At 48.7% G+C, this 27383-nt stretch overlaps 1 protein-coding gene across 1 annotated transcript in view; it reads left to right on the top strand.

The window, feature by feature from the left end:
- The window catches only part of VAC14 (VAC14 component of PIKFYVE complex), a 204072-nt gene that overhangs the window by 7955 nt on the left and 168734 nt on the right, over positions 1-27383 (top strand). Inside the window, exons 2-9 of the mRNA XM_065416489.1 lie at positions 9449-9599; positions 12810-12977; positions 13553-13615; positions 14924-15031; positions 15813-15922; positions 17179-17285; positions 20870-21004; positions 21893-22042. Coding sequence (XP_065272561.1) covers positions 9449-9599; positions 12810-12977; positions 13553-13615; positions 14924-15031; positions 15813-15922; positions 17179-17285; positions 20870-21004; positions 21893-22042 — 992 coding nt within the window. The remainder of the gene's footprint in view (positions 1-9448; positions 9600-12809; positions 12978-13552; positions 13616-14923; positions 15032-15812; positions 15923-17178; positions 17286-20869; positions 21005-21892; positions 22043-27383) is intronic.

Below are 27383 nucleotides of genomic sequence, written 5' to 3'. Positions count from 1 at the left end.
TATATTCATTACTATCAACTTCCCCTTTCCTACATCTGATATCTATTATTTTTATGTATACTGTCGCCTTCACTTGCCCTCAGATCCCAGTTGATTTTGAACCAGCACAGCCTTGTTCCTCCATGCAGTAAGGTATTCTTCAAAGATCCCCAATGATCAGTTACATTTTTCTGATTAAATTCTTCCTCCCCAGTTATTTGTTTCATAATTGTTTTCAGCTGTTTCAAAGTCATATGTCAAAATTTTGGCCTTAAATCAAACTCCAAGAAGTTCTCAAGCAATATTTTTCTTATTTTGCCTATCTGTAAACTTTGATTGTTATTGTTGGAAATATTTTTTGTCGGTTTGTGCATGTACCATGAAATCGATGTTTATCAACATTTATCGATAAAAATCAAATCCTTCCAAGCCTGGCTACGAACAAGCTCTGGGATCAAGGGTCTAATGCTCTGTGAGAGAAGCATGGAAAAGTGGGTATAGGGAATGTAGGCCATGGGAAATGATGCTCAGTAATGCCACCCCTCCCCCTGCTTGTTAAATCAACATGACACTGATCCTTCTAAGCAGCTGACTTGGCTGGTGAAAGCAACTCCCCCAATTTCTCAAATAGGAAATGCAGACTTCATGCTGGGTGTGGGCTACAAACATGAAGCTTGTGTTTGAAAGCAGCCTTTTCCCCAAGGCCATGTCTGTTGAGTGGCTGAGAAATCTTTATGGTCCCATCTTTTGAGAGGATGGATTGCACATTTTGTTTAGTCTCCGTTAAAATCTTCATTGCTTATGGTAGCTCTGTGACTGCAGCCAAACTCTAGACCCTGTCCTATAGTTCTGCTTTTCTGCTGTCTACTGAATATCCCCTATGAGAATTGCTTATTAAAGGTAATCTATGACAAGTTTTGTTTATGTTTCTGGGAGATAATGCTGCCAGCTTCTTGTTTACAATGTCACCTGAAAGTGAGAACAGGTGTTCGCATGGCACTGTTGTAGCCAGCCTCACAAGATATTTACGTGCCAGATGCGTTAAAGATTCATGCTGGATGCGTTAAAGATTCATATGTCCCTTCATGCTTCAACCACCATTCCAAAGAACATGCATACATGCTAATGAGGGGTTCTGCTCGATAACGATCCAAAGCAGTGCAGACCGACGCATGTTCATTTTCATCATCTGAGTCAGATGCCACCAACAGAAGTCTGATTTTCTTTTTTGGTGGTTTGGGTTCTGTGGTTTCCGCATCGGTGTGTTGCTCTTTAAGACTTCTGAAAGCATTCTCAACACCTCATCAGATTTTGGAAGGCACTTCAGATTCTTAAACCTGGGGATGAGTGCTGTAGCTCTCTTTAGAAATCTCACATTGGTACCGTCTTTGCGTTTTGTCAAATCTGCAGTGAAAGTGTTCTTAAAATGACCAACATGTGCTGGGTCATCATCTGAGACTGCTATAACATGAAATATATGGCAGAATGCGGGTAAAACAGAGCAGGAGACGTACTATTCTCCCCCCAAGGAGTACAGTCACAAATTTAATTAATGCATTATTTTTTTAACTAGCATCATCAGCATGGAAGCATGTCCTCTGGAATGGTGGCCGAAGCATGAAGGGGCATACGAATGTTTAGCATATCTGGCACGTAATGCTTGCAATGCCGGCTACAAAAGTGCCATGCGAATGCCTGTTCTAACTTTCAGGTGACATTGTAAATAAGAAGCTGGCAGCATTATCTCCTGCAAATGTAGACAAACTTCTTGTCTGTGATTGGCTGAAGAAGAAGTTGGACTGAGTGGACTTGTAGGCTCTAAAGTTTTACATTGTTTTGTTTTTGAGTGCAGTTACATAACAAAGTGAAATTTAGCAATGTAGATTATTTTCACGATAGAGATTGCATTCTGGTACTTGTATGAGGTGAATTGAAAAATACTCTTTATCATTTTTACAGTGCAAATATTTGTAATAAAAATAATATAAAGTGAGCACTGTACACTTTGTATTCTGTGTTGTAATTGAAATCAATGTACTTAAAGTAGAAAAACGCCCAAAATATTTAAATAAATGGTATTCTGTTATTGTTTAACAGTGCGATTAATTGTGAAGCTTTACATTCATCCAAAATACACTAGCCAGAAGCTGGTCCCTACTCTGGAACCCTCAAGCATGGTTGGGAGACACCTGTCTGGTGGGTATTCCAGCAAGGCGGAGGTTTGTGTTGATATCACACTTGTGTTGCTGCTGATGGGTTGCTTGTCCACCTCTTTCATATCTCTTACTGGCTAGTAGATTTCGTACGGTGGTCAGTACAGTAGAACCTCAGAGTTACGAACACCTCAGAAATGGAGGTTGTTCATGACTCTGCAATGTTCGTAACTCTGAAGAAAACATTACGGTTGTTCTTTCAAAAGTTTACAACTGAACATTGACTTACACAGCTTTGAAACTTTACTGTGCTGAAGAAAAATGCCTCTTTCCCCTTTTTTAGTAGTTTACATTTAACACAGTACTGTACATTTTTGTTTTTTTGTTGTCTCTGCTGCTGCCTGATTGGCTACTTCCAGTTCCAAATGAGGTGTGTGGTTGACTGGTCAGTTTGTAACTCTGGTGTTCATAACTCTGAGGTTCTATTGCAGTTGTCAAACTCATCTAGCCCTGGATAAGGGAAAACACACTTTGGGCTTGTCTACATGGGGAAACCCAGGAAAGTTAAGGGAAATTAAGTAGAATTGTGAAGTTAGTGTGTATGAAGCCCCTGTGTGGATGCTCTCATTCAGGAGTAAAGTGGCCTTCTTTCAAAGGGGATTAAGGCCTGATCTACACCTAAAATTTTTAGGTTCTACTAGCTATGTCACTCAGGGTGTGAAAAATTCACAAATCTCAGAGGTGTAGTTAAGCCAGCCTGATGTAGAGACCACTAGGTCAAAGGGAGAATTCTTCTCTTGGCCTAGAGGGGATGGATTGACTACAGCAGCAGAGAAACCCCTTCTGTTGCGGTAGTGGGTGTCTACAGTACATCACTACAGTGGCATAGCTGCAGTGCAAACATACCTAACTTGAAACTGAGGGAGAGCATCCACACAGAGGCTTAGTGCACTTAATTTGTCTTAACTCTCCCGAGAGTCCCCATATAGAAAAGCTTTTAGAACTGCCCCCTGCCCCCCATAAATTCTTTCTGGTTATTAAATCCAAATGGAAAAACACTTACTCTGGCTTGGTGGTCTCATGCTGCTTGAGCCACAAACAGCCCTCTCCCTCGTTAGAGATGTAGTTACTGCATTACCCTACAGAATGGGAAGCTTTTGATTTAAAAAGTCAATTTCTAAGCGGAATTCCTAGTTTAAACCCTGTGGGGAGCTCTGCTCTTCTCTTCTCTTCTCTTTGTGTGAGTGTCCAGGGTGTCCCTGAACAGAAAGAGGGCAGCTGCTTTCATTGAAACCAATGCACGAGACCAGAGCTAATGTTAATCCTGCTCAAAACAAACCAAATGCATGACCCTATTAGGGACTCTTCTCCTGGAATCACAGAATGTTCAGCAGCAACTTATCAGTGCTTTGTGCATTCACAGAGAGCTGCATACGGTAGACCAGGGGTAGGCAACCTATGGCATGTGTGCCGAAGGCGGCACGCAAGCTGATTTTCAGTGGCGCTCACACTGCCCGGGCCCTGGCCACCGATCCGGGGGGCTCTGCATTTTAATTTAATTTTAAATGAAGCTTCTTAAACATTTTAAAAACCTTATTTACTTTACATAGAACAATAGTTTAGTTATATATTATAGACTTATAGAAGGAGACCTTCTAAAAACGTTAAAATATATTACTGGCATGTGAAACCTTAAATTAGAGTGAATAAATGAAGACTCGGCACACCACTTCTGAAAGGTTGCCGACCCTTGCGGTAGACCACCGCTTCTGGGCTAGGGAAACAAGCACTGATTGGTGGGATCGCATTGTCATGCAGGTATGGGTTGACGACCAGTGGGTACAGAACTTGCGGATGCGTAAAGCAACCTTCCCCCGACCTGCGGCGCAAGGACAGCAGATTGAGAGTGGCCCTTCCGGTAGAGAAGCGTGTTGCAATCGCTGTGTGGAAGCTGGCGAATCCAGACTGCTACCAGTCAGTCGCAAATCAATATGGAGTAGGAAAGTCCACTGTTGGGGCTTTATTACTCCAAGTGTGCAGGGCAATAAATCGCATCCCGCTGCGGAGGACCATGACTCTGGGAAATGTGCATAAAATAGTGGCGGGGCGATTGATGGCGCACACATTCCAATTTTAGCGCCAGACCACCTTGCCTCTGAATACATTGATAGGAAGGGATACTTCTCCGTGGTGTTGCAGGCGCTTGTGGATCACCGGGGGCGTTTCACGGACATCAATGCAGGCTGGTCTGGAAAGGTGCATGACGCACGCATCTTCAGGAACAGTGGCCTGTACAGAAAGCTGCTGGCGGGGACTTTCTTTCCAGACCACAAGATCACAGTGGGGGATGTGGAAATGCCCATAGTAATCGTGGGAGACCCGGCTTACCCCTTACAGCCCTGGCTCATGGAACCTTACACGGGGCACCTGGACAGCAGCAAGGAGCGTTTTAACAACAGGCTGAGCAGGTGCCGCATGGTAGTCGAATGTGCCTTTGGCCGTTTGAAAGCTCGCTGGAGGTGTCTCAAGGCAGGCTAGACCTTACCGCGGATAATATTCCTGTGGTCATAGCCACGTGCTGCACTTTGCATAATCTGTGGGAATCTAGGGGTGAAATGTTTGCTCAGGTGTGGAGCACTGAGGCAGAGCGCTTGGCTGCACAGTTTGAACAGCCAGATGCTAGGGCTGTCAGAGGAGCCCAGAGGGCTGCTATTAACATCAGAGAGGCCTCGAGGAACCACTTGGACAATGAGGGGCAGTTACATATGTCTGCTTTGGAGGTGCTTCCCTGGTGCATCCATGTACAATTTTGGGGCCCAAGATCCATGCAACACAATGCTTTAGGAACCTGTTCCCGAGAGTGAATTGCTTGCTATACGCTTTTGTAGGACACAGAATAAAAATGCTGTACCATTAAATACCTTAGCCTTTAGTTATTGTTAAAAAGGGTAAAACCTCACAAGTGTGTGTGGCTCCAGCTATCATTGTCCAAGCTGTGAGAGGGGGTGGAGTGATGGGGAAACTCTGTGAAGTGCAAAGGACAGTGTGGGCATAGGGGGGGGTGGGGTTGGCAAAGAATTGTGCATCTGCTGCAGTGGCGCTCGAACTCGGATCTGCTCAGTCTGCAGCTGTCTCAGAGACTTGAGCATCTCTGTCTGATCCTCCATAACTTTTATCATCCGCTCTGTCGCTTGTCTAGCAAAAGCAGCATTCTCCTTCCTGTCCTGCCTTTCGGCTTCCCAGCACTCTTTCCATTCCCTGGTCTGTCTCTCATCGCGCTGTATAACCTTGCGGAGCATGTCTTCTTTGTTGCGCCTAGGGTTTTTTCTTATCTACAGCAGCCGGTCCGTGGGGGTGCGTGGTGTGTTCTTCAAGGTCTGTGCTGAACAGAAGAGGGATTGTTACATTCCAGCAAACAATTGAAACATTTTAGTAAAAAGGGCATTTTGCTAGTAGAAATCACTTTCTCTCTGAGACTCTATGCAGGCACACAGCTCTGCGAGCACCCCAGTCATGGTGAGTTTCGGGAGTAGGGGGAAGGTGGTTGTGCGTATGGACAAAAAGGTCTTGGCTTGCAGGGCACCTTAGCAGGGATCTCATTCTAAAATTATCCCACACTTTCACAGGCCAACCTGCTGGCTGACATCTCGCTGCTGAGGGTGACCAGAGAAACCAGGGCTCGGCTGCTGAATGCTCGCGGCTTTTGCCCCAGTCTATATGCTGCTCAGCTATGTGCCGCTTTGGTCCCAGCTCCAGCGATTGCTAAATGGCAGGGGACAGTTTCCTACAATGGGGGAACTAACAAGGCTGCAATCCCTTGGAATCTGCGGCAGAGGATTAACAAGTACCTCTTGGAAACTTTCCAGAGCCTCTCTCTGGAGGATTCCCTGCAGGTCTCGATGTCCATCAACACCCTGCGTAGCTATGCAGATTAGCTACACAGGGCAATGTCCAGCTCACAGAAAACACTACCTGCCTCCCACTTTTCGATTCCCTACACAAGTCACAGCAACTCCTGGAGTGGAGAAAAGTTCCTGGCTGCCTGCCCCACCGGGCGACCCCGCTGGGAGCTCCACTTCCTCTTCTAGCTCCACTTCTTCATCCACAATTTCAGCCTCTGGGTTATCCCCTCTTTTAGCTGCATGCAAAGTATCCACGGGGCAATTGGCGATGGAGGTGGGGTCACCACCGAGGGTAGCATTCAGCTCCTTATAGAAGCAGCAGGTCTTAGGTGCACCGCCGGAGTGATGGTTTGCCTCCCGCGCCTTATGGTACGCCTGCCTCAGCTCCTTTATCTTCACTCTGCACTGCTGTGTCCCCTGATCACAGCCCTTTTCACACAAGCCTTGAGAAATGTGCCCATAAGTGTCCCAATTCTTACTGGTCACTCACAGCTGCGACTGAACAGACTCCTCTCCTGATATACTGATCGGATCCAACAGCTCAGCGGCGGTCCAAGCGGGAGTGCGTTTGGTGCGATACCCAGCCATGCTCCTCTGGGAAGCCAGCAAACAGGAATGAGATTTAAAAATCCCGGGGCTTGCAAGGGGGAGGAGCGGGTTGGCCGCAGGGCAGTGGAGTTCAAACCACTGACCAGAGCGGCAGCATGGGAATTGTGGGATACTTTCTGGAGGCCAATAAAATCGGAAAAACGCTGTCATGTCTACCCTGGCTGTTTGTCGACAGTAAAGGGAGGGGAAAAGACAAGTCTCTCGCAGGGGTGGATGTTTTTTGTCACCAAATCTAGGGGCTTTTTTTTTTTAAATGACCTTGCAGCGTGTACGCTATCGCGGTTTTGTCGCCAAAAGGCAGTTTTTGGCGACAAAACTTGCCTGTGTAGACAAGCCCTGGTATTTCTCCCTGTCACTGCACTCATTGCTGCTCCGTCGGGCTGGCAGTCTGGGTGTCCGTTTCCCAGTGGGAGTAGCATGTGGTGTTATCCGTGTATCCTGCCCTGATGGTACTGGAGCAGGTGAGAATTCTACCACTGCACCACCAACGGTTCAGCTGCTTGACCCTCTCCGTGCAGGTGCCTGGAGCCCTCTCCCAAGTCTACAGCATTATAACTATCCAGCTGCAGTGATGCAGCCCCAGCAGCAGCAGTGGAGGGGGGATGAGTATGAGACGGGTCTAATGAGAGGAAGAGGTTTGCCTTCCGTTGGTCTGGTGTCTATAGAATACTGCTGCAGCCCTTTATGCAGATGCGGCGTTGAGGATTTGGGTGACTGTTCAGCCCCGTTCCACTGGGTTTTGTGTGTAGGAACATGTTGATCTAAATCCATCATAGGCTAGTACAGTAACTACATAAGCACAGCTTGGCAGTGGGTTCTGAAAAGGAGGGGACGTTTTACATGAAAACTTTGTTCACCTTCTCTAAAGAGTTGAGGTTCTACTCATGGCTGTCCAGAGTGCAAGTCCTAAGATCTCTTTGGTTTCAAGTGTTATTTTCATGGCAGGAAATTGAATAATTTGCAAATAGTGCCTTAAAAAAGGGGGAGGCGTGAGGTGTTTTTATTTTTATTTTTAAAGTTTATCCATCGTACACCTTGAATACTGTGAAATTCTGGTAGCCCCATCTCAAAGCATATTAGAAACGGAGAAGGTACTGAGAAGGATAACAAAAATGATCAGGATGTGAAACAGCTTCTGTATGCGGAGAGATTAAAAAGACTGGGACTATTCAATCTGGAAAAGAGATGAATAAGGGGGGATATGATAGAGGTCTGTAAAACCATGGCTGGTGAGGAGAAAGTGAATTGGGAAGTGTTATTTACCCCTTCACATAACCGAAGAACCAGCAGTCACCCAATGGCAGAGGTGCATCAGCAGCTCTACATGGCTCTCGCCCATGGGCACCCCCCCAGCTCCCATTGTCCGGGAACCAGCCAACGGGTGTGCGGAACCGGTGCTCGGGCAGCGTGCTGAGCCCTGTGGCTCCCCGCCTAGGGGCTGGACCTGCTGCTGGCTGCTTCCGAGGCGCAGCGCGGTGTCGGAACAGGTAGGGACTAGCCTGCCTCAGCTGGGCAGCACTGCCGCTGGGACTTTCAACGGCCCGGTCCATGGTGCAGACCAGAGCCAGCGCGACCCAGTGCCTGACATTCTGCGACCCCAGACTTGGTCGCGACTTGCAGTTTGAAAACCACTGGGCTAGACAGACCATTGGTCTGACTCAAAATGGCTGTTCTTATGTATGCACTGACTGGGACTTGAACCCTGGCCTCCAGCATGCAAGGGAAGAATTCTCCCAGTGAGCCATGTGTATTCTGAACCGTTCTTCCATAAACCCTGCCATGTCCTCTTTCCTGTGGCAAAGACAATGTGTGCAGTTATGTGAGTGACAAACGCTTATTTTTCTTTCCATGAGCTCCATTGCATCACAGTTACTGCCATGCCAGCAGTACGTTTGGTATAATAGGAATTGTAAGTGGAGCTGACTGAATCTACATTTGACTCTTATAAAGGACTGGGGAGGTGTCGTGGTCTAAAATGGGACCGAACCCCTTCAGTTTGGCCAAAACTAAATTGCCTAAAATCCCACATGAGATCTTGGCCCAGTTTAGAGTCCCCCTTGAAAGTTTTAATGCAAAGCCGTCAAGGAGTTTGGGAGCGAGGAGGATGCTCACAGTGAGATGCATTTGAATGCTCTTCCTAATCTCTTTCTGGGTCATAACTCCCCCTCTCTGTGGTTTGTAAATGCCACAGGTGTTCCTCTGTTGGTTGGGAGGACAATGGGTCCTTTTGCTCTTGGGAGGGCTTGGGGAGATGGGTGATAACTGTAGAAAGCAGTTAATGCTCGTGTTGAGTCTTGCGGGTTTAAGGCTGCGTAGACATTGGGGATCTTTAGGGAGCCTGCGCCAGCCCAGTGCACAGGGGATTTTTGGGGTAGTTAAAGGACCAGAAGAGGGGATGAGCCACTTGTCCTTAGGGAGGTTCCCCCTGAGGAACTGAGTTCACGCTGCGGTTTCAGGAGTCTGCGGTGGCAGAACACTTGTCTGTCTCATGAAGTGATTGGACCGGTTCAAGGTGGAGCATGAGTAAATGAGGGGGTAGTAGTGAGGAGCAGCCAGTTACTTGTTCATCTGTCCTGTTTTTAGTTGCTGGCTTTCCCCGGAGGGCTTGAGTTGAGGCTCTTTGTAATGAATCTTCTCATCCTGTCCATGTTTCCTGGGCTGGGGGAGTCTGGTAGCCAGTGCACAAGACTCTAAACCATGGCAAATGTCATTGGGGCTAGCATCTCATGCATTGTGGAAGCCAGGCCAAGATATTCTGTCATATAGAAGCTAAAGCTTCCTGCCCTCCCCTCTGTTCTCTGCTAGGTTGGTGCGAGAATTCGTGGCTCAGAACAACGCAGCGCAGATCAAGCACGTCATCCAGATCCTGTCACAAGAGTTTGCGCTCTCGCAGCACCCTCACAGCAGGAAAGGGGGGCTCATCGGCCTAGCAGCCTGCTCCATTGCTCTCGGAAAGGTAGGGGTCCCAGTTCTTCGATTTCGCCTGTCACTGTAGCATGTGAGCATCTGCTCCCTGTGGTCTACAGGCTGCTGGAAAGTGCTCCCCCAGCAGTCTCCTTGATGTCAACGCCCTGCTCCAGGAGGCAGTGCTCACCGGTGCACCCAGGACGGGGTGTGCATCCTAGCCCTGTGGTAGGCCCAGGCTGCTTGATGGAAACATTTAATTGTAACTGGCAAACTCCGGCTGCTGGGGGGAAAATGAAAAATTAACACTGGGGCTGGGCTGGGGAAGGATGTGAACAGGAACGTGACAAGCCATGTCTAAGGAGAGTGAGTTCTGTCCACCTCAGAAGAGGCAGCAGAAGTTACTTTGCTCCTTATGAGATGCTCAAGGCAAAAGCCATGAACTCCACCAAATGCTGGAGATCAGGTCTGGGAGCTTAGTAGACATTTCAGCATTGCCTGGGCTTTGGAAGTACCGCAGGGAAACAATCTTTGTGTATCAATTACATGTTAATGCCATGTGCTTATGATAAAACACAGCCCTGCACCACTCAGTCCCACAACATGGTAGCTTATTGTAGCATACTCAGGCCCTTAACTAGGCTAAAGCATAGCTAGACTAGAGGCCAGGCCCAGTCAGAGGCTTACCCAAACCACGTTGGGCTGCACAGACAAGCGTAAACCGTTGCATCAATTTACACTGCGTCTTTCCATTGGACTTCAGAGTAAGACTTTAGACTACTTTTAGTCACTGAAATAGACATGCATCCCAGTGCTGTGCTAGTGCGCTGACACCTTATTGTAACATTTATGTGCAAGGGAAAACGTCACTGGCTTCTGTTCAGATTAAGGGTCTGTTCCCCTTTCCTTAGGTCCTGTACGCCATTCTCCTCAATGAGAGCACTGAGTAATGGCTGCAGGATCCAGCTTTGTGCTCCGTAAAACAGGGAGGTTTGTGCATGAACAACCTGATCCACAGGCTGAAGTCACAATGGGCTTTGGATCGGATACACATTTAGTTATCAAAAATGTCTTGATGAGGGAGGAAGGAAAAAGTAAGGCAGTCTGTTTATAGCATTTCGTTCTGCATTTCAGCGCAGTGCACCACTCGAGAGACAAGCTATCTCTGTATAAAATCACACGTCGTAGCCCGCTGCAAAAGAGGCCCAGGATCTGGGCCACACCCCCAAAGCTGCAGACTTTAGCTAAAAACAGCTCAGCGGGTTACCTGCCTGCAGCACCCAGACACCCATCTCCCAATGGGATCCAAACCCCAAATAAATCCATTTTACTCTGTATAAAGCTTATACAGGGTAAATTCATAATTGTCCGCCCTCTGTAACACTGATAGAGAGATATGCACAGCTGTTTGCTTCCCCAGGTATTAATCACTTACTCTGGGTTTATTAATAAACAAGAGTGCTTTTATTAAGTATAAAAAGTAGGATTTAAGTGGTTTCAAGTAATAGACAGAACAAAGTAAGTCACAAAGCAAAATAAAACAAAACACGCAAGTCTAAGCCTAATACATTATGAAACTGATTACAGGTAATATCTCACCCTCAGAGATGTTCTAATAAGCTTCTTTCACAGACTAGACTCCTTCCTAGTCTGGGCCCAATCCTTTCCCCTGGTACAGCCTTTGTTCGATCCAGCAGACATCTCAGGTGGTAAGCAGGGGTTTTCTTGTGACTGGCAGCCCCCTTGGTCCTGCTCCACCCTCTTTTATAGCTTTGGCACAAGGCGGGAATCTTTTGTCTCTCTGGGTCCCACCTCCTCCTCCTAAATGGAAAAGTACCAGATTTAAGATGGATTCCAGTATCAGGTGACATGGTCACATGTCACTGTAATACCCCTAGTCTCCATTCACCATGAGCTGGCCCATACATAGGAAGGCTTTCAAGTAACTAAGGCCATTTACAACTGATTGTTTCTGGGGCACCCTTAATGGCCTCCACTTAATATGTTTACATCAGTGATACAAGTTTATATCTTATTCTCCTAACTCCAGATATAGAAATAAGACATGCGAACAAATAGGATGAACACACTTAGTAGATTACAAGATTTCTAATGACACCATACAGGGGGTATTTAGCATAAAGCATATTCCAGTTATGTCCTATTCATAAGCATATTTCCATAAAACATATGGTGTGCAACATCACAAATGGGCTGTCAAGCAGGCTAGACAGTGCTGATGCCAAACTGTCTAGGGGTGTCGTCACCCAGAAGCACAGCACAGGTTTGAAATACAGGCGTACATACATGTCTATAACCCCTAATACACAGGTGATACAAACATAAACAAGATTCATAGCTAGCAAATTGACATTTTTGCAGATATCTTACATGGCATATCTGGCTGTGACTGGTGTCCCAGTGGGGGATAACTATGGTTGTTCAATTAGAGTGAACTGCAAAGAATGGGGCAGACAATCCCCATAGAGCTGGTGGATATTCCAATACTTATAACTTCACATACAAAAATGATATATGCATACAGATAGCATAATTATAACCAGCAACACGTAACCTTTTCATAGACACCACACTCGACAACTTTTGTACAAGATTTGCTGCAAATATAGAACAGTGGTTGCAACAAGGATTCATATGGTCCTATTCTAATCCGATACTGACACCCCATAGCAATGCATGAGGGTCCAAGAGCTGGGGGTAGTACCCCATGCGGTCACATTTCCCTCGGAGGCCTAGTTTTGGTTATAAGCCTGGACTAAGTGTAGTCCCAAACACTGTCGCTATCCGGTTTCAGCCACGTGATCTCCTGTGATGGGACGAATGTGTTTTGAAGTCTCTGGTTTCAGGAATGGGATTATCACTGTTCCAAAGAAGTCTTAACGACCTGTTGTCTCTCCATGGTTACGTCATAATGATGATCGTGGCGTTGTCAGGGAGCCAGAATGCAATGATCTCCGTTCCTGTGCTGGCACTTGCAGCACGAGGCCTGCAATCCTCCAGGGGCATTCACAATACTAATCTGATCGCTCCCTGTGAATCTGGAGCCATGGTGAGATGGTACAGGCTCGCTTGGTATGATCTGATGTACGAGCCAATGCACGCAAAGGAGGCGATGCCTCGTGGCACTGCCACCTGTGGTCATGTCCCAGTGCTCTGTTGTATGGCGTGCACTGCTAGAGGTCAGTCTGTTCCGACCCTGAGTGGGGACTGGCTCTAACCCCCAGCCTTGTTCTGCCATCAGGATTCTGGGCTGTACCTGAAGGAGCTGATTGAGCCAGTGCTGACGTGCTTCAACGATGCTGACAGCCGACTACGGTACTATGCCTGTGAGGCCCTATATAACATCGTCAAGGTGGCCAGGGGCTCCGTCCTCCCACACTTTAATGTGCTGTTTGATGGCCTGAGTAAGGTAAGTGGCTTTTCCCCTGTGTCCGCCTTCCGTCCCCCACGAAGGTGCAGGGTGGGAGCCCTCACCTGTCACCTACTAAAGGGGCCACCGGTGCAGATCCCTCCTGCTGCATGGCAGGGTGCAGGCACACTTGGCTTTGGCTTTGGGCCCACTCGCCCCTGCTGTTGTAGGAATGTCTGCAGAAGGCTTAGGCTGCTACCCTCGCCGTGTCTGTCCCTTGCTCACTGTGGTTGCGAGAAGAGAGCTGAGCAAGTGGTGTTCAGGCATTTCGGATCAGGCTTAGTGTCTGTCCACCTTCTCTTGCCTGGGGCACACCTTCCACTCAGGGTGTTGTGAACCCAGCTCTGCCCCATGCAACCATCTCCCCAGCCCCTTCCTGGAAACTCATTCAACTTCTAGTCTGAAAGGAAACAGCTGGCAAGCAATGACGTTGATTTAACCTGTGCAAGTGTCAGGGATGTGTTCTCATGGCTAATGACCTTGGGCATTGCTAGGAATCCAGCACAAATACACTGGTATGTGTCTGTCTTTCTCTCTGGAACCTGCGATGGCATTTTTGTTTTTGTAACTTGCAGCTTGCCGCTGATCCAGACCCAAATGTGAAAAGCGGCTCTGAACTACTGGACCGACTTCTCAAGGTAATTCCCATTTCCCTTCTTTTAGCTGACTATCCTAGGGCCCCAGGTCAGAAGGCCCTTGTGGGGGCGGAAGGAGGACAGAGTTATACATTGGTTACATTTCCAGGAGGCTGTACCAGCCAATACCATCGCAACTTCATCCTGTGGCTGTGGAAATTGCTCTCTTTCCTATTGGCTGCTGCTCTGGGGGAATGAGAGGTTGCTTTGCTGGCCATCTCAATGCTAAGGCTACATACACTTGAAGTATGACTGGGGGTGGGGAGGAGTTGCCTTTAACACAGCAATGGGTGAATGTTAATGAAAAGCTTACTGGAGTACCTGTCCCCACCATGTTGCCCCAGGGGAAGGCTCCAGTGTGATCGGTAGGTCGCATCTCCCTCACCAGGTACAGAGTGGGGTCTCTACCTTTTTTTGTCTCTCGTCTGGGTTCCTTGTTTAGGCAGGTGAGCTGGACTGCTCTGTCTGAAGAGCAGAAGCTGCTGTCTCTTGTAGGAGCCATTAATTCCATTTCCTGATCTATACACAGTGTGGTTCTTACCTGTCCAAACCTCCAGATGTTTCCTGCTCCTATTTCCTCCTCCTCCTCCTCCTCCTCACTCATAGGACTAATGGGCCCCTTGCCCGCTCCCTTCCCTGCTCCCAAATGCCAGCCCAGCGCTTGGCATGGTGCAGAGATCCCTGCTGGGGAGGTAGCAGAGGGGCGCTGTGGGAGAGTCCAGCCCTGCTCTCACACTCTTGTCCACTGTGCCATAAGACTGGAGCAGAGGGATTCACTGTTGCAGGAGATCAGTCATACAGTGTAGGTGAGCCCTAAAAAGGACTAGGGACACTTCTCGTTACATATCAGGATGTTTCAATCACATGCTGTGGGGCATGAGCTGGTCAGTGCGTGAATCAAGGAAATCTCCCCCCCCCCCCCCCCCCCCGCTTCCATGTTCAGGGTTGTGCAATCGGACTGGTGCATTGTGGGGAGTGAGTCTTCACCTGTTTCTGAAACCTCAGTACTGGCCACTGCCAGAGGGAGGATGCCTGATTCGCTGACCAGTTAGGACACACCCTGTGGCCCTTTGGGTCGGGGACCAATAGCTGAGAGTCCTCGCCCAGGCCTAGAATTAGCTGGTTTGAGCCCCATCCACTGTGGGTGACTTTTCACTTTCTAAAATATGTTCAGCCCCCAACTTGCTAAAACTAGGAAGTGGCCAGCTGGTGCCTGCGCTGGTGCATAGGGTCTGAGCGCTGGGGGGTGGGTGTGTGTGTGTGTGTGTCCCACCGCTGCCCTAACGTCTGCCAATGGTGTTTGTTTCCTAGGACATCGTGACTGAGAGTAACAAGTTTGACCTCGTGGGTTTCATCCCGCTGCTGCGGGAGAGGATTTATTCCAACAACCAGTATGCCCGGCAGTTCATCATCTCCTGGGTAAGTGCGCGTGGCACAGCACTTGTGCCATCTGCTCCACTGCTGAGGCTCGAGCAAGGGACGACGTGGTTGCAGCCCAGGGCTGTCGAGCTCTTGTCCTGATGAAAGCTATCAAACAGCGGTGGCTGCGCTGCAACTGGGGTTCAGTGTGCCCATCATAGCGTCTAGGCACATGTCCCGCACTAACTTAGCGGATGCAGATGCATGAGGTTCACTTTGTCTTGTCCTCTAACTCACTTGCTCCTTAAAAGGTCGAGTCACTCCTGGCTTATTTCCTGCAGCTGGCCATAGCTGTTGGCTGATTAGCTCTCTGCATTCCTGTTGCCATGGACTTGTAGAGTCCTAGAAGATAATGAAAACACGTAGCACGTGCCTAACTTGCATCGCGCTTTGTACGTTCAAAGTAAGAGAGCAAACAGCCCTTCCAGTGCCTGGAGGGTAGATAAATATCCTCTATTTTACAGATGGGGCAGGTGTCGTGGATTGACTAGTGCACAGGACACGGTGACAGAGCTGGGATGAGAACTGCCACGTTCCCTGGTACTTAGTCCATTGGCCCGCACTGCCCCTTGCGATGGCGAGCCCGTTAGGTCATCTAGTCCAGCACCCCCAGCTCAGACAGCCGTGCTCTTTACAGTACCACCTACTGTCGCCAAGTTTACGCGCCCCTCCGTTTTTTCACTGCTCCTGCACCAAAGCATCCTTCTGGGGGGGTTGGTTTGTTTAACTTCTAGTCTTCTCTGAAACGCACTAGGACGGTTTCTTGTCTTCCCTGAGCTAGATCCTGGTGCTAGAGTCAGTGCCTGACATTAATCTCTTGGATTACCTGCCGGAGATCCTGGATGGACTCTTCCAGATCCTGGGAGACAACAGCAAAGAGATCCGGAAGATGTGAGTGTGGGGGTGTGCGGAGCACTGGGTAAACACTCGGTGGGGGGGCTGGTGGGAGATGCGCAGGTTTCCCTGCCTTGGGGCTGGGGTGAAACGCTGCTGTCTGCTCCATAGTCAGAGTCTCTTCCACTGTCCACAAACCAGAGCTATGTGGCAAAGGCACAAAGGAGCGTGCATCGCAAGGTGGAGCAAACTGGTTGTCTTAATAAATGGGCTGAAGTCTCTAGGCCAGCATCATGCTGCTGCTCCCAGCTCACTCTGGCCGGAGTTGACTGTAGAGCAGCAGTTCCCCAACTTTTTGCTGGCATGACCCCATTTTAATGAATAATTTCCTTCCAGGATGGAGGATGGGATTTGGAAGAGCAAAATGGTGCCCTCCGTACACCATGACCTTGCAAGCTCCATACGTGCGAAGTTATGCTGTGCAGAGCAAAATGATTCGCAAACTTTTGCACTGGTGACCCCTTTCACACAACCAGCCTCTGAGTGTTACACCCCCCCCGTATAAATTTAAAACACTTTTTTTATATTTAACATTATTACAAAATGCCGGAGGCGAAGCAGGGTTGGGGGGAGACGGAGACTGACAGCTCACGACCCCCCCACGTAATAACCTCGTGACCCCCTGAGGGGTCACGACCCCAGTTTGAGAACCCCTGATGTAGAGCATGGTTCTCCCACTGCTCTGATCCAGGCAGAGATGGTGTCTGAGAGGCAAGGGGCTGACTACTGGGTCAGTGAGGCAGCAGCTTACCATGGGTTTGTCTTCACTGCAGAGTTAGCTTGAGGTGTAAGTGGAGTGTAGCCCCTAACCCGACTCCTGTCCCCACACACACATCTTGAGCTCAGGGGTGCTGTAAATTCAAGCTAGCTGGCCTGGCAGGGGACGTGGGTTGAAGGTTAAATGCTGCTGCAGCTCAGTAATGCGGTGGGGACGCAGCTGGTCTGTGCAGCTAACAGTTGGTCGGTGCAGCCAGTGGTGTTTCGTAGTGTGGCTGCTCTCTCTCAAGCTGGGCCTAACTCAAGGGGAGTTAACTTGAGTGTGGGTAACTCACAGGCATGTGCCCGACGTTGGAAACGCTCAAGCCCCCTGTTGGGACGAGTGCTGACCAGTGTCAGAAGATAGCTGCAGTGAGTCTGTGCATGTAACTGGGCTCTTGGTGTCAGTTCATATGTACCCAGGAAGGTTGGGGTGTGTCCCTGTGCTCTGTAGGCTAAGAATGAATCTCTTAACTGGGTGTCCTTCCGCCCTGCAGGTGTGAGGTGGCCCTCGGGGAGTTCCTTAAAGAGATCAAGAAGAATCCTTCCAGTGTCAAGTTTGCAGAAATGGCCAATATTCTAGTGATTCACTGCCAGGCTTCTGGTGAGTGTGCAAAGCTGGATGGCAGCCACAGTCCCTGTGCCTGTGACCAAACCCTTTGATTCAGGACTGAAGTCTGTTAATGGTGTAGATGGCACAGTTCTCCTCGACAGCTCCCCACCCCCAGGGAAAACAGGCTACAATCCCAGACCAACACAGCACTTCTTTTGGGTCACGGTTCGCTCATGGCTGAACCAGCGCCAGGCCTTACACAGGGGTTGTGTTTTCAAAGGGAGGATGAGCTGCTTTGCGTGGGGCTCTGAAAATCCTGTCCTGGGGATCTTCCCACCATGGAATATACTTGGAAAGCTCTTTGATGAAAGCTGGCAGAGAATTGCATTCCTGGCCGAAGCGTGGGAGCCCAGTGTTAGAGTTCAGTAAGCCAGGCTCCATACGCAGTTAGCGTCCGTTCACCTACCAGCACGGTCTGGAATTAGAAATGTTAGGGGGTGGGATTCACAAGCGCTCACCACTGCCCTCACTCTCCTCCCATGGAACTGGGTGAGTTTTACCAGTGCCTTCAGTGGTCACAGTGTGAAGCCATCAGGGAGTGCCTTTGCAGGTCACTGTTCAGGTTGATTCACCACTGTAGCCTACTGGTTGTCAGTTTCTCCGCCAGTAAAATGGAACAGGGTGCCGTGTTTCTATAGCCCCTTCTGCCTGAGTGTCGAGTGTTGTATAGCAACAGTAGCAGGGGCTTTGCCCCTGACACTGGGATACCTCAGTAATGATGTCCCAAATGTCACTGCTCAGCAGGACGGCTTCCACCAGTGCTGTACCAGTGACTTTGGAGTGACCGGAGACCTTGCGGCAAATCCAGGCCCTGGTTTGTCCCATGCTTGGAAATGCTTTTTCGCACTCTCAGCAGAATCCTGTGCTTGGCAAGATGCCTTGGCTCAAACAGGTTCCTCCTGACTTTATTAGATGAAAAGACCTTGGAGCTGCCCATGTGAAGCCCTGCTGGAAGCCGGGCTCAGGCAGTGGCCAGAGGACTAGAAGCATTGCAAGCATGGCCAGCAAGTCTGGGTCTCTGGGCATGCTGCTGTGCTCCATAGCCTTTAATGCTGTCACCCCTGTGAATTACTACTGCTTGCATTACATCACTGATCCATTACACTGGAAATGTGGCTCTGGGATGCTGTCAGGTACTTAGGCCAGCCCTTCAACCAGCAGTGCCTAAAGTGCCCAAATCTAGACAGCCCTTAATGGGATCTGCAGGCACTCAGCACCAAGGACACTTATTTAGAGATTTAGGCAGTAGCGTGTCGTCTATGTATGCAACGCCTGCATTGCATGTTCCAGGATTCAGTTCCACAAGAACATGAAAGCCCTGAATATGACTGGCCATGGGACGCTTCTGTCAGGACCCCAAACATGTATGGAGTTATCACTTTGTAAAACAAAATGGTGTCCTCCACGCAACATGACCTCGCATGCAGTTGTAGAATTGCATGCCTTGCTAAAAGTGTCACGGCACACCACTCGATTTAGGTGTCCCAAGGACTGAAAAATTAGGCCCAAGTGCCTCAAGGTTTCTGTGGCGTAGATAATTAATATGTTTAGGGTTTCTCGTTTTAGGTTTTACCTGATAAACACAGATAAAACACCCCATACAAAAACCACCAAAAATGGTTACTCAATTTGTGTTGGCTTCATCCCTTTCCCAATGCAGATTGTTCAGATAGGTGATGTCCCTGCTTCGTGGCTTGTATCCAAGGGCTTGTCTACACAGGGCAGTGATGGGGACTACAGGCTGTGATTTCTAAAGTGTACTAAGGTGTTGTGCGTTAATTGGTCCTTGTAGACTCTGCTGGTGCTCACTAAAGGTTCCCTAGTGCGGTTTAGAGGAGTGCTGTTTGAAACCATGCTACTTGTACGTACAGAGAGCCCTGAAAACCCTGCTTTTTTTGGACATCTACATAGAAATAAAAATAAACCCTGAAATATACTGCACACTTTTCTCTGGCAAAGTGCCATCCAGTGGACCCTGCAGGTATGAGACATGGACACAGACAGACAGCTTTGGTACTCTCTGAGAGAGGGCTTGTCTGCACATAAGTGGCATCTCTTTACAACCAATCTAATTACATGGTGCAAACCGTGGGGGCACACGTATTTCGAACTGAAAGCAATTGTATCTATTTAAAATCTCTGAATTTACATACGCCAGCTAAGCCTGTAAACTAGGTGTGCCTCGGTTTTAGAATGCCAAGTTTCAGCTCTCTGTCTAAATTGGTATTGATTATAAAATAACACCTCTGGTAAAACCGGTGTAACTTTCTGGCACCCAGGCTTGAGCAACTGAATCTGGTTTCATTAGGTTATTGATGGAACACTTTAAAAGGGTTCTATTTGATTCCGTGCTTCCTGCTATGTGTGTGGCCTCTTTGCTGGGGATTTACCCCAACTTCGGCCATCAGCAGCTCCCCCTGCCTTAGCTGCACTAATGCTGCAAGCCTTGGGTAGAGACAGGGTAAACTGCTCTAAGCCGTGATCTGCACGGACGGGTGCAGCTTACTCAGGTCTCAAGCAGGGGTTTACACAATCTGCGCAAACAGAGGCTGTTCCTGCCTAGACTGGGTGTTCGCATGGCTGGTGAGTGGGTGGCTGGATCAGTGTGGAGGAGGCTGGAGGCCAAGGGGGAGGAAGTGGGCGGCCAGGCTAGTACCTCATACCAGCACTCACTCTTTTGCTGGCTCCTTTAGTTTCTTCAGAATTTTCTTTAAAGCAGCCTTCCCAGCCCTGGTGGTTCTGAAAGAGACCACCCGAGTGGGAGCCTGTGCAATGCTGTCTGCCTGTGTTTGCAGACAGGCCTCTCCAGCTGCTACTCTGCGGCAGAACATGGAGAGTTAAGCAGTAAATCCCCATGCGGCCTCAGGGGAAAGAGGGAGGCATGCAGCACATACGTGGGCCGACGTGTTGTGGTGGTGACTTAGCTGTACAATTACTGTGGTGAGGAGCATGTTATAAATCAGGGGCAGGCAACCTATGGCACGGGTGCCGAAGGCGGCACGCGAGCTGATTTTCAGTGGCACTCACGCTGCCCGGGTCCTGGCCACCGTCCGGGGGGGCTCTGCATTTTAATTTAATTTTAAATGAAGCTTCTTAAACATTTTAAAAACCTTATTTACTTTACATACAACAATAGTTTAGTTGTATATTATAGACTTATAGAAAGAGACCTAAAAACGTTAAAATGTATTACTGGCACACGAAACCTTAAATCAGAGCGAATAAATGAAGACTCAGCACACCACTGCTGAAAGGTTGCCGACCCCTGTTATAAATGCTTAAAATTGAGGCATGTACTGTTCTCATGAATGTCAGTGGGGGTTAACACTGAAGCCTAATGATTACCAGCACATGTCTACATTTAGCGTTTTCACTAAGCATTTTTAACATCCAGCTACTCTGGGCTTTTGGGGGATGGATCTTTGGGAGAGCACCCCTCACTATGACCCCGGCTGATGAAACCGAAACCAGAAGTCAATTGTCATCTCATTGTGCATGTTGGGTAATTTGTTGAGTTTGATCCATCTGGGTGCCACCTGCCTCTTCCTCAGCTCTCCTTGGTCCCTGTCTTCCAGATGATCTGATTCAGCTGACAGCCATGTGCTGGATGAGGGAATTCATCCAACTGGCTGGCCGGGTGATGCTGCCCTACTCCTCAGGGATCCTGACCGCCGTTCTGCCGTGCCTATCCTACGATGACCGGAAGAAGAGTATCCTTGTTACCCAGATCAGGGGAAGCAGGCACTGCCGCCGAGCCCCAGTGTCTCTGCTTCCTCTTGGTCATACAGTCGTCACCAAGCATACGCAGCTCTGTACGGGTATTCTGGGGGCATTGGCAAAGCTCCTCAGGGAGCTAATCCCGGCTCTCCTGGCCAGAGAGGGTTTGGTGGAAGGGGGGAAAGAAACAAAGATTGTTACAATCTTACCCCTCCTTAGGCCCCTAGGTGGTTTTAAATGATATGACCAGGCCTGTGGAGAAGGGGAATCCAAATAGGTAAGATCTCTGTTGGGGAGGAGGGAAATCACATGCTGCATGTGTAATGGGGCCACTGCTGGTCCTTGGTGTCAGTCAGTCAGTGGTTAGCCTGGGAAAATCACCTTCTCTGGGGCATGAGGGTGTGAACTCAGGAATGGCCCCTTCCTATAGTGACGCTTGAGTCCCCTTGAAGCACTGCCTCCCAGCGGGATGAGCTGCCCCATCTCTGGAGTGTGAGCATCTGATCACCTAACAGGACATATCTGGTCACCTGAGCAGACACTTCCAGCTGTGCACTCTGGTGTGATGTGGGAGCAGAGGATAGCTACTGAGTTTGGGGTTGCTGAGGTGGGACACAAGGAATTAGCCAACTTTCCTGCCACAAATATATAGTTCCCTCCACCCTTCCCCAAAAAGGGGTGGGGGCAGTAATGTGAGGGGGCAGCTGTCAGAATGTATAGCTTACAGGGTTGCGGTAATGACTGGACGGGGTGGGAACTATGTGGGGTAGGGGAGTGGGAATGGTTCTGAGATATCCTTCTGTGTCCCTGCTGCGTGGCTTGTCTAAGGTGCTGTGTAAAGCGTCTTGGATTAGAGTGTTCCTTACATCCTCTCTGCTCAGGCATCAAAGAGGTAGCTAATGTGTGTAACCAGAGCCTGATGAAGCTGGTCATCCCAGAAGACGACGAAACGGATGAGGGCAAGCAATCCCTGAGCCTCCAGACGGAGCCCAAGGAGGAGTCCCTCTCCCAGCAGGAGGTGACCTCCAGCGGTGAGTCCCTTTTCATCTTGGCTTTGTCAGAACGGCACCCAAATAGTTAGCATTCTGGTGCTTCCCCTGCATGTCCCAGGGCTGCCTGTTCAGACATATTCCGGTCAAGGCCTTGGAGAGCGGATGGGCAGAGCACTTGCGAGGTGCGACATGGGACCCATTTATTAGATGTGTGAGTTGTGTGATGGGCAGATCGGTCCATCATAGAATCCTAGAATATCAGGGTTGGAAGGGACCTCAGGAGGTATCTAGTCCAACCCCTGCTCAAAGCAGGACCAACACCAACTAAATCATCCCAGCCAGGGATTCGTCAAGCCTGACCTTAAAAACCTCTAAGGAAGGAGATTCCACCACCTCCCTAGGCAACCCATTCCAGTGCTTCACCACCCTCCTAGTGAAAAAGTGTTTCCTAATATCCAACCTAAACCTCCCCCACTGCAACTTGAGACCATTGCTCCTTGTTCTGTCATCTGGTACCACTGAGAACAGTCTAGATCCATCCTCTTTGGAACCCCCCCTTCAGGTAGTTGAAAGCAGCTATCAAATCCCCCCTCATTCTTCTCTTCTGCAGACCAAACAATCCCAGTTCCCTTAGCTTCTCCTCATAAGTCATGTGCTCCAGCCCCCTAATCATTATTGATGCCCTCCGCTGGACTCTTTCCAATTTTCCATATCCTTCTTGTAGTGTGGGGCCCAAAACTGGACACAGTACTCCAGATGAGGCCTCACCAATGCCAAATAGAGGGGAATGATCACGTCCCTCAATCTGCTGGCAGTGCTCCTACTTATACAGCCCAAAATGCCGTTGGCCTTCTTGGCAACAAGGGCACACTGCTGACTCATATCCAGCTTCTCGTCCACTGTAACCCTTAGGTCCTTTTCTGCAGAACTGCTGCCTAGCCACTCGGTCCCTAGTCTGTAGCAGTGCATGGGATTCTTCCATCCTAAGTGCAGGACTCTGCACTTGTCCTTGTTGAACCTCATCTGATTTCTTTTGGCCCAATCCTCTAATTTGTCTAGGTCCCTCTGTATCCTATCCCTACCCTCCAGCGTATCTACCATTCCTCCCAGTTTAGTGTCATCTGCAAACGTGCTGAGTCCACGTCATCATCCAGATCATTAATGAAAACTGGCCCCAGGACCGACCCTTGGGGCACTCCGCTTGATACCGGCTGCCAACTAGACATGGAGCCATTGATCACTATCTGTTGAGCCCGACGATCTAGCCAGTTTTCTATCCACTTCTATCCATACTTCTTTAACTTGCTGGCAAGAATACTGTGGGAGACTGTATCAAAAGCTTTGCTAAAGTCAAGGAATGATCAGAATCAACTAAGCCAACACTTTCCCCACTGGCTTCCGTTCTTTTGCTGCAGTCCAGTGGGCTAAATGCGGTATAATCCCATTTCACAGCTGTGTCCTCAGTCGAGAGAGACATTCTGATCTCGCTTCTGTTTGTACAGTATGCAGCGCAGAGGATCTGCTCATCCTGTTTGGAGCCTGAGGCTGCGTCTACACCGCAGGGACTATACCGGCACAGCTACAGTACCATAGCTATGTCGGCATAATCACATAGTGTAGACACAGCCTATGCCGGCAGAAGGGGTTTTCCATCTGGTGTAGGAACACCGCCTCAACACTGGGGGTTAGGTCGGCATAGCTACAGCACTCAGCGGTGTGGATTTTTCACACTCAGAGATGCTGCTATGTCGAACTCAACTGTAAGTGTAGACCAGGCCTGAGTGCTTCCATAAAATTAAATCATAGACAGCACTGAGCGTTGTAACTTGGCATGCCCCTTTACCGTGAGCAATCTAGCAATCTCAACATAGCCCGTGCTCAGTCTAAAGTCAAATGCTGCAATGCAGTGGTTGTCCGTGGAAGCTGTTGTTTGAGCATTGACATCGTGGCAGTGAAATGATTTTTCCTTCTTCCTGGTTGTGGGTTACGTCAGTACATAATTAACATGGAGTCTAGGGACACGGCTCTTGCCTTCTGCATAGGTCCCTGTAAGCTTCGTTATTTGGGATTGATGAGAATTGTAATTACCTCACTCAATTGCCAGTACAACCCAAGTAGTGCGCGCGTGTCCCTAAACTTTGAAACTTGCCAGCTACCGAAGTATTTAGAGGTTTTTAAGGTCAGGCTTAACAAAGCCCTGGCTGGGATGACTTAGTTGGGAATTGGTCCAACCTTTGAGCAGGGGGTTGGACTAGATGACCTCCTGAGGTCCCTTCCAACCCTGATATTCTATCATAATGTAAAACCCAAGGCCACTGTAGTTGACAGACTTCTTCTTTCTCCAGTTTCCTTTATGCACTTGCCAGCACCATTGTATTTGTGGTTGACAATGCGCAGGAGCCCCTGTCCATAGGCCAGGACTGCATTGTGCTAGGCACTGTACAAAAGAGAACAAAAACAGTCTCTGCCCCAGAGAGCTTGTAGGCTAGTCAGTTTCATGGCTCCCCTGTACAGTTTGTGTGAGTTTCTCTTGCACAGCAGCTGTGGAAAATAAAGCATCTTTGAAGATAAGAAGAAAAAGCCAAAAGCCAATCCCTTAGAACCCCAACACTCTGTGACTAGATCTGCCCAGCGTGCAGTCTGGGACTGCAATGGGCCCACTGTGCACCCCTGACACTGTCTCTTCCCCTCCCCCCCTTGCCCCTGTTTGCCAGGAGCCAATCAAAAAAGAGAAGCTACAAGCCAAAAAAGCAACTCACAAGCCAATTAAGCCAAAAACAAGCCCAATTTCTGCATTTTTTTTCTTCCCTCACGGGTTTGGCATGTCTGGTAACAACTAGGATAAGTGAGGAAAAGTTAGAAAATAACCCTCCCTCCCCTTTTTCGTTTTGTTGTCTTTACACACTTGACAGCAGTATGCATAGTCTGTCACTGTTTCTGCTGCATAGTCCATTTCTCCTGTTTGTGTTGGCATTTTAAAAACAGGAAAGAAACATTCAAAATACAAATATGACTGTAAAACCATAACCTGCCCGGAGGAATCACCGCACAGGCAAAATACATGAAAACTACTTCTAAATAATTGTTTAAACCAATTACAATCAACTTGATGGTACCTATTAGTCATTTTTAAAGACCATACATTTACCAAATTTCAGGATCTTTCAAACCTTTGTGCTGCCCATATTGCTAGGCTGGTCAAAAACCTGTACACTGCTACAGGCAGACTTGGAGCGGCTAGCGACATTCTATATGTGCGGTCAGCACCAAGTTCTGAGTAAAAAGTGGTTTGACTTTGTGCAAAATGTCAAAATCTGGCAAAAACCCAGCTTCCCTTCAGTCACTCCTCATGTCCCAAAGTGGCATTGCATGCTTTTCAGCCACGTCGCATCCCAGCACACTGCGCCCGCCAATCTCCACTGGCATGCGAAGGGGGGCACACTCTGACCCTGCCTGGCATCGCCGGTGGGGCAACCCAAGAGAGGCAACGGTCCTTAGTACACTGCGTTGTGTCAGAGTGACCACAGGCAATGGCATCACACCTGGCGTTGTGTAGCGAATTTCCCAGATCTATCTTAATCCTAGGACTCAATGAGTCTTTGGGGCAGCATGTAAGAGGACATGTAAGTGTTCACAATGCTAATAAGAGCAACAGTACTTCACTGTTGTCGTCATGAACAGGTCTGACTACCAGAAGGAGGCTGCCAGACAACTCTCCAATACCAAATTCTACAGGCCACTTTCCTCAGCTCCCACTGAGGAATACACTAAGAAACTGCACCATCTACTCAGGACACTACCTACACTAACACAGGAACAAATCAACATACCCTTAGAGCCCCGACCGGGGTTATTCTATCTACTACCCAAGGTCCACAAACCTGGAAATCCTGGACGCCCCATCATCTCGGGCATTGGCACTCTCACTGAAGGACTGTCTGGATATGTGGACTCCCTACTCAGACCCTACGCCACCAGCACTCCCAGCTATCTCCGTGACACCACAGATTTCCTGAGAAAACTACAATGCATTGGTGACCTCCCAGAAAACACCATCCTAGCCACCATGGATGTAGAGGCTCTCTACACAAACATCCCACACACAGATGGAATACAAGCTGTCAGGAACAGTATCCCTGATGATGACACAGCACAACTTGTTGCTGAGCTCTGTGACTTTATCCTCACGCACAATTATTTCAAATTTGGTGACAATATATACCTCCAGACCAGTGGCACCGCTATGGGCACCTGCATGGCCCCACAATATGCCAACATTTTTATGGCTGACCTGGAACAACGCTTCCTCAGCTCTCGTCCACTCACGCCCCTTCTCTACCTACGCTACATTGATGACATCTTCATCATCTGGACCCATGGGAAGGAGACCCTGGAAGAATTCCACCATGATTTCAACAGCTTCCACCCCACCATCAACCTCAGCCTGGACCAATCTACACGGGAGGTCCACTTCCTAGACACCACAGTACAAATAAGTGATGGCCACATTAACACCACCCTATACCGAAAACCCACCGACCGCTACGCCTACCTTCATGCCTCCAGCTTCCACCCCGGACACACCACACGATGCATCGTCTACAGCCAAGCGCTGAGGTACAACCGCATATGCTCCAACCCCTCAGACAGAGACCAACACCTACAAGATCTTCACCAAGCATTCTCAAAACTACGATACCCACACAAGGAAATAAAGAAACAAATCAACAGAGCCAGACGTGTACCCAGAAGCCTCCTGCTACAAGACAGGCCTAAAAAAGAAACCAACAGAATTCCACTGGCCATCACCTACAGTCCTCAGCTTAAACCTCTCCAACGCATCATCAGTGATCTACAACCCATCCTGGACAATGATCCCTCACTTTCACAGACCTTGGGAGGCAGGCCAGTCCTTGCCCACAGACAACCCGCCAACCTTAAGCATATTCTCACCAGCAACCACGCACCGCACCATAACAACTCCAACTCAGGAACCAACCCATGCAACAAACCTCGATGCCAACTCTGCCCACATATCTACATCAGCAACACCATCACAGGATCTAACCAGATCAGCTACAACATCACCGGCTCATTCACCTGCACGTCCACCAATGTTATATATGCCATCATGGGCCAGCAATGCCCCTCTGCTATGTACATTGGCCAAACTGGACAGTCACTACGCAAGAGGATAAATGGACACAAGTCAGATATCAGGAATGGCAATATACAAAAACCTGTAGGAGAACACTTCAACCTCCCTGGCCACACAATAGCAGATGTAAAGGTAGCCATCTTACAGCAAAAAAACTTCAGGACCAGACTCCAAAGAGAAACTGCTGAGCTCCAGTTCATTTGCAAATTTGACACCATCAGA

The sequence above is a fragment of the Emys orbicularis genome, chromosome 14, assembly GCF_028017835.1.
Source record: "Emys orbicularis isolate rEmyOrb1 chromosome 14, rEmyOrb1.hap1, whole genome shotgun sequence".
NCBI classification, from domain to species: Eukaryota; Metazoa; Chordata; order Testudines; family Emydidae; genus Emys; species Emys orbicularis.
Note: the sequence above shows the minus strand (reverse complement) of the source record. Positions and strands in the feature narration are given on the sequence as shown.